We start from the raw sequence: 13,105 nt of genomic DNA, 5'->3' as shown, positions 1-13,105 counted from the left end.
AACACAAATGTACCGTAAACCAGTAAGGGTATCAAAAGACATATAGCAGATGTCGATCTTTGTAATCACTTGGTAGTTACTCTGTAGTTACTCGACATGTTTTGTGAGAGTATGGCTTCTTCAGGAGTTACTTCATAAAGGAAGGATTGAATATAAGTATAACAAGATGTCACATAATATGAAATGATTTATTATTTATATAGATCCAAAAATACCTTGAGGTATCAGCTACAGAGCAGAAAGTGTGTCGGGATAAAAGATGGTAACGCATGGAGCAGCCGCATGTCAGGCAAGTCAGCATGGGGATCCCCCAAGGATGAAGCAACACTAGGTAGTCCTTGAAAGGGGGGGGTCTCGAGATCTAAAAAACCTTACCGGGTTAAGGTACATTTGTATCAATTCCAATAATTTTTTGCCGAGTTTTGTAATCAGCATAGAAAGCTCTACCCCTGTAACCCGGTAAGGTTTTTTAGATCTCGAGACTCACCCTCCTTTCAGGGACTACCTAGTGGTGCTTCATCCTTGTGGGATCCCCCTGCTGACTTGCCTGGCATGCGGCTGCTCCATGCGTTGCCATCTTTTATCCCGACACACTTTCTGCTCTGTAGCTGATACTGTTTTAGTCGAGGACTTAATTGTCCAGTGCTTATCTGTTCCTGTCCTAATTTATGACGCTAGCTTTGGAATGTGCGCACACTGAAAGAAACTCACGCTGACACACAAGTTCAGTCTATGAATACTTCTAGTTTATTATAATGAGAAAGTGAGCTTATATATGCAGAATGATGCGAGAGTCATGTGACAACAGCATAAGCATTATATTAGTCTTTGATTGGTCATTTCCACACGAAAACAATCTCTGTCATGGTATAGGTGTGATCTTCTTCCATCTTATCTTATAGAGAAGAAAAACATTCCTTTGTTTCCCAAATCACACGGTGGGAGGGGGTCTGTGTGTGTGAGCAGACATTTCTTAAGCAAGGATTTCTTATAGTACCACAAAGCCCAGCAGGCAGAAAATATTCACACAACATATGTATTAAAGTATAAAAGTAAATATTTATAAAACTTATAGAAATAGCGTATATATATATATATATATATATATTCAATTGGAAACTAAATAGGCATTTTACCAAATCCATCACAATACCTCAAGGTATTTTTGGATCTATATAAATAATAAATCATTTCATATTATGTGACATCTTGTTATACTTATATCAATCCTTCCTTCATGTAGTAACTCCTGAAGAAGCGATACTCTCGCGAAACATGTCGAGTAACTACAGAGTAACTACCAAGTGATTACCAAGATCGACATCTGATATATGTCTTTTGATACCCTTACCGGGATACGGTACATTTGTGTCAATTTTAATAATTTTTGAAGAGTTTTGTAATCAGCATAGAATGCTCTACCCCCCCCTCTGGGGGTCTTGCATTCTTAGCGGAATAATATGTATGTATTTGCTATGTAATGGTCTACATTTCTACAATAAAGTGATTTTAAATATATCTTTGTTGCAGTGCCTCTAAAGTCCATAATTGGCCTTTTTAATTGTCTTTGGTTTACCCTACTTATTATGATGGGGCATGGCACATGGGAGCCTGTTATATGCCCTTACAGTTCATCACTCTGTATTAGGTATCTTGCCAAGATATTACTAATGTGGAATGTTCATTGTTTGGGGAATTTTATCATAGCGCCAGCAGATCCTGGTGTGCCAAAAGAAAGTTTGATCGCCATGTTTTTTGACTATTAATTGGGCAGCACTGTTAAGAACCCGCTTTACTAATCGTAGTTACTGATTTCTTGTTATTGGTATGTTATTGTGATTATTTGCTACTTTTTATCAGGATCAGCACAAGGAAGGGGGGCAAAAAGAGCACATGCCCCAGGCACAGTGTTGCTATGTGGGGGGGGGGGAGCATGCTGGGAGCTTCAACCGCTCCCTCCTCCTGCACCTTACTAATACGGGTGACTTCAGTGTCTCATGTCAGCTGGAATGAAGTGGCCACCCCCAGCACTGGCCTTGTGCTCACTGCTGTAACTTGTTGTAAACATAGAAACTGACTTCCTTCGCTCTCTTCTGTGTTTATTATTGACAACATGCCTCTCTTGGTCTTGCACAGAGTACTCCCTGCCCTGTAGCATGACAGGCAGGGCCCTCTTTGTGGCAGTGGTTACTTCTGGACTGGGTGAGGGGAGGGAGCTGGGGAGTTGGTGGAAGAGCTCTGTACTAGAGGGGGGATCTGTACTGGGGAGGATGGTGGAAGAGCCTTGTAGTGGGTGGTGAGGGGGGGTGATGAAGGAAGACCTCTGTACTGGGGAGGATGGTGAAAGAGCCTTGCCTTGTAGTGGGAGGTGGGGGGGGATGAAGAAAGAGCTCTGTACTGGGGAGGATGGTGGAAGAGCCTTGCCTTGTAGCTGGGAGGTGTGAAGGGGGTGAAGGAAGAGATCTGTACTGGGGAGGATGGTGAAAGAGTCTTGCTTTGTAGTGGGAATTGGAGGGGATGAAGGAAGCGCTCTGTACTGGGGATTATGGTGAGAGAGCTTTGCCTTGCAGTGTCGGGTGGGAGGAGGATGAAGGAAGAGCTCTGTACTGGGGAGTATGGTGGAAGAGCTTTGCCTTGCAGTGGGAGTTTGGAGGGGTATGAAGGAAGAGCTCTGTACTGGGAAGTATGGTGGAAGAGCCTTGCCTTGCAGTGGGGGGTGGGAGGAGGATGAAGGAAGAGCTCTGTACTGGGGAGTATGGTGGAAGAGCCTTGCCTTGTAGTGGAAAGTTGGAGGGGTATGAAGGAAGAGCTCTGTACTGGGGAGTATAGTGGAAGAGCCTTGCCTTGTAGTAAGAGGTGGGAGGAGGATGAAGGAAGAGCTCTGTACTGGGGAGTATGGTGGAAAAGCTTTGCCTTGCAGTGGGAGGTTGGCGGGGTATGAAGGAAGAGCTCTGTACTGGGGAGTATGGTGGAAGAGCCTTGCCTTGTAGTGGGAGCTGGGAGGGGGATGAAGGAAGAGCTCTGTACTGGGGAGTATGGTGGAAGAGCTTTGCATTGCAGTGGGGGGTGGGAGGAGGATGAAGGAAGAGCTCTGTACTGGGGAGGATGGTGGAAGAGCTTTGACTTGCAGTGGGGGGTGGGAGGGGGATGAAGGAAGAGCTCTGTACTGGGGAATATGGTGGAAGAGCCTTGCCTTGTAGTGGGAGGTGGGGGGGGGGATGAAGGAAGAGCTCTGTACTGGGGAGTATGGTGGAAGAGCCTTGCCTTGTAGTGGGAGGTGGGGGGGATGAAGGAAGAGATCTATACTGGGGATGTTGAGGGAAGAGCTCTGTACTGAGGGGAAGGGGTGGGGGAAGAGCTTTGTAGTTGAGGATGATAAAGGAAAGGCTCTGTATGGCTGGGGGGGGGGGGCTTAGTAATGGGGGTGGGAGTGCGAGGGAAGTGCTCTGTACTGGGAGGAAGGGGGAAGAGCTTTGTAGTGTGGGGAGATTGTAAGAAGAGCATTGCACTGGGACAGGGGTTGAGAAAAAAGCTTTGTACTGGGAAAGGAAGGTCATTTTTGGGGCGTGCAGTTTCCCGTCTTCGTCATGGGCATTGGATGACCTTGTCCCACCATTTAATTTTGCTGAAAAGCTGTGCACAAAATATTCCAAAGTCAAAAATTGTGTCTGGATGGGTTATTTGAAGAATCTGTTGATGTTAATTTTGCAACCCTTCCATCTCCCCCCACCCGAGTCAAGTGCCCGTTTTTTTGGGACAACCCTGCCAGGCAAGCCACCTGTAAACACAGACAGGCAAATTGCCATTAAGTTTAGAAAATATTAGACTAAACAATACATAGTGACAAAGGTGAAATAATTATTGTGGCATTTACACCATAGTACAGGAAGAGGGTCTGAAATAATGGTGCAGCTGGGCCACAAATTCATTTTGACACAAAACAGTGGCTTGATTGAGGCCATTAGAGTCAAAGTTATAAAATGATCATATTAGTTATATACACTGCTACAGAAGTGTTCTCCAGAAAAACAAAAATATACTCAAATTATTGATGGGAGATAGATCCACTTTGTGTCCTTTTTTGCTGATATTCCTGTTATTTACTTATACAGACACTCCTCGTTCTTTTTGGTTTACAAGTATAATGGACAATCCCTACTTTCAGAATCCAGCGCTATTTGAAGTAGCTCAGGCCAGCCACGAGGAAAAACTTTTCCAAAAAGAGCTCGGAGTCCAGCACAGCAATGTGAGCGGCTCGTCCAATCAGAGTGTTGGCTGTGTTTGGAAGGGCATGAAAAACGTTGTGCCTGATCAGAGTGCAGTCCTTGGAGTCTATTACCGGCTGTAGCAGATTGTTTATCATTTCGGTGTAGATAGGACCTGGAAGAAAGGTAACAAAGTTGCATTTAGGCAGTGATCATTTGCATGTTGGGCAATGGATGTTTTTTGAGTACAGATAATGTTCAGGTTTGTTACTGTCAGGGATGCGGGTATGACCAGAAGTGTGTGGACTGACACAGGGAAACGCAGGCTTCAGATATAGTAAATAATATAATTTATTAAGAATAACAATACAAACGCAGTGCAAAACTAAACATAACACAGTGCAAACAAACTGAACCAAACCTCCAACAGATAACAAACATACGATACAAGAGTAGTCAGGCAGGCCGGGTCGGTAGCAAACGGGCAAACGGAGTACCAGGAGCAGGCGGGAGAGTGGTCAGGACTAGCCGAGGTCAGTACAGGCAGAGTTCAGGCAGCGTCAGGACAGCAGAAACAGGAACAGGAAACCAGGGCCAAGCAAACAGTACAACAAGGCACAGACTGCAGGTCTGGCCATCCCTTAAATACACCACCTGCAATCAGCCCCAGGTGATGGCTAATTGCCGAAGTGAGCCTCTGCTTGTTGAGAGCACCCGCTGGCCAGCCCTGGTACTGCAGCCCACAAGGCAGGTGAGTCCCACCACTATTGGCAAGTCCATTCCTGACAGTTACCATGGGTTGCAGAAAATCCCCAAAATTTTCAAATTCTCAACTTTCGCCCAAACGTTTACAGGTTGGCAGCAGAAATACACAACAACCTACAATGCAGGACATGGCCTTTGCCCCGTCAGAACCAAGAGCCATTCATTTGAAGTAACGGCTAGTAATTCCATAAATAGTGTATATGAAAGTGTGGGCTTGCAGAATTTCGCCCATGTACCCCAGTCCCTCCAGCGGCTGTACAAGAAGAATGTCTTCAAAATGCATCCCTAATAAAGGCATCTAGTAATCAGTGATGTGCATGGTGGTGGTCAGATCCATCTGAGGAACACCATGTAGGAAGGAGACAGAGCTGATCCCGAGTATTGGGTGCAAACTCCTACGTTGCCTGACCCTGTTGCCAGTGGCCACAAGGAAACCATATCAGGAGTTGTTGAGTTTTGCCTACAAGCCTCTAGCACAAGAGTGACATTTATGAGTACTTGCATTCTTTAGTTCAACATTAAAGAGAATTCTATGCCATGTTGGTACACTCTCCTGTCTCACCCCATGGCAGTGCCGGTTGTCCCATGCCTACTGTTTGACAATAAATTGCTCTACTAATAGCCAGAATAGAATAGCAACATTTGCCTCCCATAGACTTTAATAGTTATCTGCAAAGTTCACAAACTTCACGGAAATTGTGCTACACCGTATGTGAACCTAACCTGGGTGGATTTGCTGATCTCTATTTATGAGCAAAGCAGCAGTGCAAACCCAACAAATAGAACTCTGAGACACTCAGAGCTCACATAGTGCTGAGGATTTTCTGCCTCTAGCTCCATGTGACAGCGCTGGATGCCTGAACAGCCAATGGCCAATCACCAACACTGTCACATGAAAGGAAGAAGAGTTAGTCACATGGTCCCGTTTCCGGACGTACTGGATCTTTTGACTGGTTAAGTGACGTCTTTGGATCCTCTTCCTTTTCCAATCTTCAATACTGCAGAGACTGCAATGCTTATGATGGCAGTGTCCTTCTTGGCAGTATTGTACTGTGAGCCCAGTCTGTTATGATGATGATGATGACACCCTGGGCTCACAGGAAGTGAGTTGAATGATGCTGGGTGTCATTTAGCCCAGAAAATGGCAGGTGATGAACCTCGGAGTGGTATCGTAAGTCAGTGGGGGAAAGCACCGGGGAGGTACGTTTTAAAAGCAAAAGCTGCTCTAATTTTTTTTCAAGTTGGGCTATTTAAAAAAAAAATAAAACTTGTGCTTTAAGCTGAAAACATAAATGATTAGCAAAATTTAACATATAATGTATTTCCAAAGAATTATATAAATAAGCTCCTTGTGTGCTATAAGGTATAGTACCTGTATGCTTGTCCTTAATGGCGTTTTTGCACATTTCAATTCTTGCTGAGTGAAACGGAACATACCGATCTTGGGGAGATGCCACCAAAACAACATTTTTAAAGTACTGAAGACCTGTAGATAGCAAGATGTATATTTCACTGTTATATATAATGCTCCAATTTACAGGAAGTACGTACAGTATATTTGTTTGTAGATTGGATATATATGCATTTGAAGATATGGGCAGTATGTCCTAGTCCCAAGGAAGCGAGGTAGCCACAAAAATGCATAGAAATTACATTGTGAGGACATCTACTGATATGTTGTCTATTTATAATACACTCTGTATTTCTTATATATTCACTTTTATCAAGATTTGTGGCCCTTGTGGACTTTTTATGATATTGTTTACTTAGTAAAATCTTTTGGTGTTTTTTCAGAACGTTTTGTTGCTAGTTTCTTGGCGGTATAATTTAACCACTTGCCGCCCAGCCACTGTAGAAATACGGTGGCATGGCGGCACGGCTGGGCAAAACCACGTTTTAAAACGTGTGTTTTTAAAACAGGTAGGGGGCGCGCGTGAGGCACGCCGCCGCCCTACCCGTCCCGCCGTTACCGGCTATGTCCCGGCGATTAGCGGCAATCAGTGACAGAGAGCACAGCTGCAGTAGCTGTGCTTTCTGTCAGTTCCCTGACAGCTCCAGGACACGCTGATCGGGACAGAAGAGTTTATCTGTCCCGATCAGCGGTGTTCCCTGCAGTACACACCCCCACCCCCTAGTAAAACACTCCCTTCACACAGTTAACCCTTTCACTGAATAATAAAGTTAACCCCTTCCTCCCCAGTGCCATTAGTACAGTGTCAGTGTTTTTTTTTTTGCACTGATCACTGTATTGGTGTCACTGGGGATGTCAGTGACCCAAAGTCAGTTCCCCCCCAGTGTCAGAATGTCCGCCGCAGTCCCGCCATAAGTCGCTGATCGCCACCATTATTAGTATAAAATTTTTTTTTAAATCGCAGTATCTTTCCGGCCATTTGTAAACGCTATAACTTTCACGGAAACCAATTAATTTACACATATTGGGTTTTTTGTAGCAAAGACATGTCGCTGAATGCATTTTGCCAGAAATTTATGACTAAATTTCATTTTTAAATTTTTTTTTACTGGACATGTTTTATAGCAAAAAGTCCAAAATATTGTTTTTTTTCCCTCAAAATTGTCAGCCTTTTTTTTTTATAGAGCAAAAAATAAAAAATGCACAGGCAATCAAATACCACTGAAAGAAAACTCAATTTGTGGGAAAAAAAGGATGTAAATTTCATGTATGTACCATATTGCATGACCGCGCAATTGTCCGTTAAACTAGCGCAGCGCTGTATAGCAAAAAAATGGCGTAAATTACAGTATCTATACCATAGTTTGTAGACGCTATAACTGTCACACAAAGCAATCAATATACACTTATTGGGATTTTTTTTACCAAAAACATGGAGCAGAATACATTTTGGCCTAAATTTATAACTAACTTTGAGTTTACTATATATTTTTTATAGCTGAAAGTAAAAAATATAGTTTTTCTTCAAAATTTTTGGTCTTTTTTTGTTTATAGCGTGAAAAATAAAAAGCGCACAGGTGATCAAATACCACCGAAAGAAAGCTCTATTTGTGTGAAAAAAAGGATGTAAATTTCGTTTGGGTGCAGCATTGCATGACCACGCAATGATCTGTTGAATTAGTGCAGCGCCGAGTAGCAAAAAGAGGCCTGGTCATTAAGGGGCGTAAATCCTCAGGAGGGCAAGTGGTTAAAGTCCTGCATTTGTTTTTGGTGATTGCTGTTCCTTGTTTAATTTCTTCATTCTACTGTAGGCCATTATGTACATGACTGTGATGCTGTTCATAGTAACTGATTCTGGCCAATCAAGCGAGGAGAAGAAAACCATGGGCTGAACATGCCAGAAGATAAGGGTGAAAGAGCCGTTGCAGCAAGGTGAGCAGTGCGCCAGACTACATAGGTGCCAGGAATGGGAGCTAACGTAAGCCACTACAGTACCAGGACACTGCCGGGTGAAGGAAAGTTTCACTATATCTCCATGACAATGTGTTTCTAGTCCTCTGCCTCTTTGTCAAGTCATCTTACGTAATCCATTAACCCTACAGTATGTGCCTTGTGAGCTTTATAATGAATTTCCAACTATTTTGGTTTTCAGCTCATGTACTATGTGATGTTCAGAATGTTCAATTGCCATTACATGGTGCGACAGTATGTTTAGAAGATATATCATGGAGTCACATCACTAGACTGGGTAAGCTTACTTTTTGGTTTGTTTATTCACTAAAGCAATCTCTGAATGGCCCCCATGTCCAACAGCCAACCTCAGCGCGAGAAATGGAAGCTAGTGGAGATGACTGTAGTATACATTGCTACTAAGGTTGCGCCGAGACCAGTATCAGTGCCGATGCTGAGCATTTGCAAATGCTCCGATACCTAAAACCGAGACCAGTATCAGTGCCGATGCTGAGCATTTGCAAATGCTCCGATACCTAAAACCGATACCTTTGCAATGCAATTTGAGCCCATACAAAATAAATGGCTCAAATTGCACTGCAAATTGCACAGGGAAACTGCATGTGATTCAGACAGGAATTTCGCTTATAAATGGCAACCCGCCCCTAGAGTGCCACCGTCCTGCCCTTTATAAACAGCAGGCGGACGGCATGTGGTTAAGCACAGCGCTGTCCTTTTTAAAGCTTGCTACATGTGGCAGTCTCTCCCTTTGTGAATCTCTGGGTGTGCCGATGTACTCACTCTGTCCTCATTGCTCCCACTATTCCCAGGCATTGATCCAGTTCATACCATGTTGTTGAACTGATCCTCCTGAGCCAGCCCCAAACCTAGGGGATCCCTCCCAGCCACTGACAGTCTCCTCAGCACTCCCCTGTCAGCCTGACTCTCTCATATTTATGGGCTGCCTTTACCAGGCCTTCCAAACCTGGGATTGGTTAAGACTCCTATAAACATCTTCCGCCTACTGACTTCTGGAAGGTTCCAATGGTCCTCCAGAACCAGGTGGAGGTGATAGTGTCCCAACCTGTTAAGCCATCCAGTTTGACTTGCAGTAACCTGACCACAGTCACAGATTCAGACAATTACCGTGAGTCATACACAATAAATTTGCCTACACTATTCTAGTAGCTACTAGAGGGTGCTGCATTTGGATAACAGCATGGGTCTTTTAGGGGCAAGGTCATGACATTTATTTTCTCCCATTGACCCCCTGCAATCCTTCCTGGTACTAAGTGAGCTCCCTGTTTACAGTGATATTGTTTTTAACTAATCTAGGTGTTGAAAGTACACACAGAATATTATCTACAGTTGCAAGAAAAAGTATGTGAACCCCACAGTCTGCTGAACATAATACCACACAAACATTAGATGTTGCCATGGTTTAATTGCACATAACATGTAAGCATTCACAGTGCAGAGAGGAAAAAGTATGTGAACCTTTGGACTTAATAACTGGTTGACCCTCCTTTGGCAGCAATAACCTCAACCAAACATTTCCTGTAGTTGCAGACCAGACCTGCACAATGATCTGGAGTCATTTTGGACCACTCTTCTTCACAAAACTGTTTCAGTGTAGCAATATTCTTGGGATGTCTGGTGTGAATCACTCTCTTAACGTCATGCCACAGCATTTCAATCAGGTTGAGGTCAGGACTCTGACTGGGCCACTCCAGAAGGAGTATTCTGTGCTGTTGCAGCCATTGTTTTGTTGAATTACTTGTATGCTTTGGGTCATTGTCCTGTTGCATCACCCATCCTCTGCGGAGCTTCAGTTGGCGGACAGATGGTCGTACGTTTTCCTGCAAAATGTCTTGATAAACTCTGGAATTCATTTTCCCATCAATGACAACAATCCGTCCAGGCCCTGAGGCAGCAAAGCAGCCCCAACCATGATGCTCCCTCCGCCATGTTTTACAGTGGGGATGAGGTTTTGATGTTGGTGTGCTGTGCCTTTTTTTCTCCACACATAGTGTTGTGTTCTTCCCAAACAACTCAATCTTGGTTTCATCTGTCCACAGTATATTCTGCCAGTAGTGCTGTGGAATATCCAGGTGCTCTTTTGCAAACTTCAAACGTGCTGCAATATTCTTTTTGGACAGCAATGGCTTCCTCCGTGGTGTCCTCCCATGTACTCCATTCTTGTTTTATGTTTTCCTTATTGTAGATGTGTCAACAAAAATGTTAGCATGTGCCAGAGATTTCTGTAGGTCTTTAGCTGACACTCTGGGATTCTTCTTTACCTCATGCAGCATTCTGCGCTGTGCTCTTGCAGTCATTTTTACAGGACGACCACACCTAGGGAGAGTAGCAACAGTGCTAAACTTTCTCCATTTGTAGACAGTCTGTCTTACCGTGGACACATGAACATCAAGGCTTTTGGAGATACTTTTGTAACCTTTCCAGCTTCATGCAAGTCAACAATTCTTGATCGTAGGTCTTCTGAGAGCTCTTTTCTGCGAGGCATGGTTCACATCAGACAGTGCTTCTTGAAACCAATAAACCCAAATTAGGTGTGTGTGTGTTTTTTAAGGGCAGGACAGCTGTCAGCAACACATCCAATATCATCACACTGATTGGAGTCAAGGTTGGCTCACTCCTGGCTCCAATTAGCTCTGGGAGAAGTCATTAAGCTAGGGCCTCACATACTTTTTCCTCCCTGCACTGTGAATGTTTACATGTTATGTGCAATTAAACCATGGCAACATCTAATGTTTGTGTATTATTATGTTCAGCAGACTGTGTTCTTCTATTGTTGTGACTTAGATGACATTCAGAGCACATTTTATGCCCAATTGATGCAAAACTCCACGTAATCCCAAGGGGTTCACATACTTTTTCTTGCAACTGTATGCTCCATAACCCCTGAGGAAGCAGACCTTTGGTCAAAGAAACACGTAGAGGATTGGATAACAATGACTGTGACTATAAAAGAAATGTGATATTTGTATACTTGAATCAGTTTGTATGACAGGTTGATGAGTCCTGGTTAGGAGATTATATATTTATTCAGACAAATCTTTTTATTGTATTGTTTTTTTAGAAATATGCTTTTTGAAATAAAGATTTACTGTTTTTTAAAGATATGACAAGTTGTTGATAGAAATTAGTGCCAGTAGTGTCCCTTCTTTTCCAGTTTTGTTTCTATATTTACAAACCTGGTTTCTGGCTGAGCTGATACAGGAAAGATTTTCGCAGATCAGCGTTGTCCCTGAACGTCAACTGTAGCAGTGAGCCAGACTTCTTCAGCTTTTGCATCAGCCACAAGCCTGGGACGGAAATAAAACATATGATGATACATAGCTACATAGTTAAAAGGTTGAATACAGTTTTTCAGAGGCTCCATACATCTACAGAGGCCCCATACATCTACTGAAGTGAAATACATCTACAGAGGCCCTTACATTTACAGAGGTCCAGTACATTTACAAAGGTACAATACATCTGCAGAGGCCATTGCATCTACAGAGGTCCAGTACATTTACAGAAAGCTCATACATCTACAGAGGTCTATAAATCTACAGAGGTCCATACATCTACTGAGGTGAAAACATCTACAGAGGACCATACATCTACAGAGGTGAAATACATCTACAGAGGATCATACATCTACAGAGGTGAAATATATCTACAGAGGCCGCTACATCTACAGAGGTCCAGTACATTTACAGAGGTACAATGCATCTACAGAGGCCATTGCATCTACAGAGGTCCAGTACATTTACAGAAGCCCATACATCTACAGAGGTCCATAAATCTACAGAGGGCTATACATCTACAGAGGTTCAATACATCTACACAGGGTCATACATCTACAGAGGTATATACACCTACACATGTCCAGTACATCTACAGAAGTGTAATGCATCTACAGAGGCTATTACATCTACAGAGGTCCAATACATTTACAGAGGCCCATACATCTACAGAGGTCCATAAATCTATAGAGGCCTGTATATCTACAAAGGCCTATACATCTACAGAGCTCCACTACATTTACAGAAGCCTGTATATCTACAAAGGCCTATACATCTACAGAGGTCCAATACATATACAAAGGCCCATACATCTACATAGGCCCAGTACATCTACATGGGTCCATACATCTAGAGAGGTTTATAAAGCTACACAGGTCTAGAACATCTACAAAGGCCCATACATCTACAGAGGTTCAATGCATCTACAGAGGTCCATAAATCTACAGAGGCCCATATATCTACATTGGCCCATACATCCACAAAGGCCCTTACACCTTCAGTGGCCCATACATCTACAAAGTCCTTACACCTTCAGTGGCCCATGCATCTACAAAGCCCTTACACCTTCAGTGGCCCATACATCTACAGACGTCCAATATGTTTACAGAAGCCCATACATCTACAGAGGTCCATAAATCTACAGAGGTCCCTATATCTACAGGGTCCCCTACATCTACAGAGGTCCAATATATCTACAGAGGTCCATACACCTACAGTGGTCCAGTTCATCTACAGAGGTCCATACATCACAGAGGTCCAATACATCTACAAAGGCCCATACACCTACAGTTGTCAAATACATCTACAGAGGATCAATACATCTGTCAGGAATGGACTGGCCAGCAATGGTGGGACTCACCTGCCTTTTGATCTGCAGTACCAGGGCTGGCCAGCGGGTGCTCCCAGCAATCAGAGACTCAACCTTTCAGCCAGCTAACACCTGGAACTGATGATGCTGG

General features: G+C 43.5%; 1 protein-coding gene across 1 annotated transcript in view; it reads right to left on the bottom strand.

Annotated features, from left to right (window-relative positions):
• Positions 1 to 724: 724 nt before the first annotated feature.
• FAM135B (family with sequence similarity 135 member B) overlaps positions 725 to 13,105 on the bottom strand; it is a 226,988-nt gene continuing 214,607 nt past the window's right edge. The window contains exons 18-20 of the mRNA XM_089654648.1: positions 11,547 to 11,657; positions 6,343 to 6,456; positions 725 to 4,380 (exon numbers count right to left, since the gene is read on the bottom strand). Coding sequence (XP_089510774.1) covers positions 4,175 to 4,380; positions 6,343 to 6,456; positions 11,547 to 11,657 — 431 coding nt within the window. The 3' untranslated portion in view covers positions 725 to 4,174. The remainder of the gene's footprint in view (positions 4,381 to 6,342; positions 6,457 to 11,546; positions 11,658 to 13,105) is intronic.

This window comes from Staurois parvus, unplaced genomic scaffold (genome assembly GCF_062004578.1).
Source record: "Staurois parvus isolate SC_StPar_1 unplaced genomic scaffold, SC_StPar_1.0 ptg000783l, whole genome shotgun sequence".
NCBI lineage: Eukaryota > Metazoa > Chordata > Amphibia > Anura > Ranidae > Staurois > Staurois parvus.
Note: the sequence above shows the minus strand (reverse complement) of the source record. Positions and strands in the feature narration are given on the sequence as shown.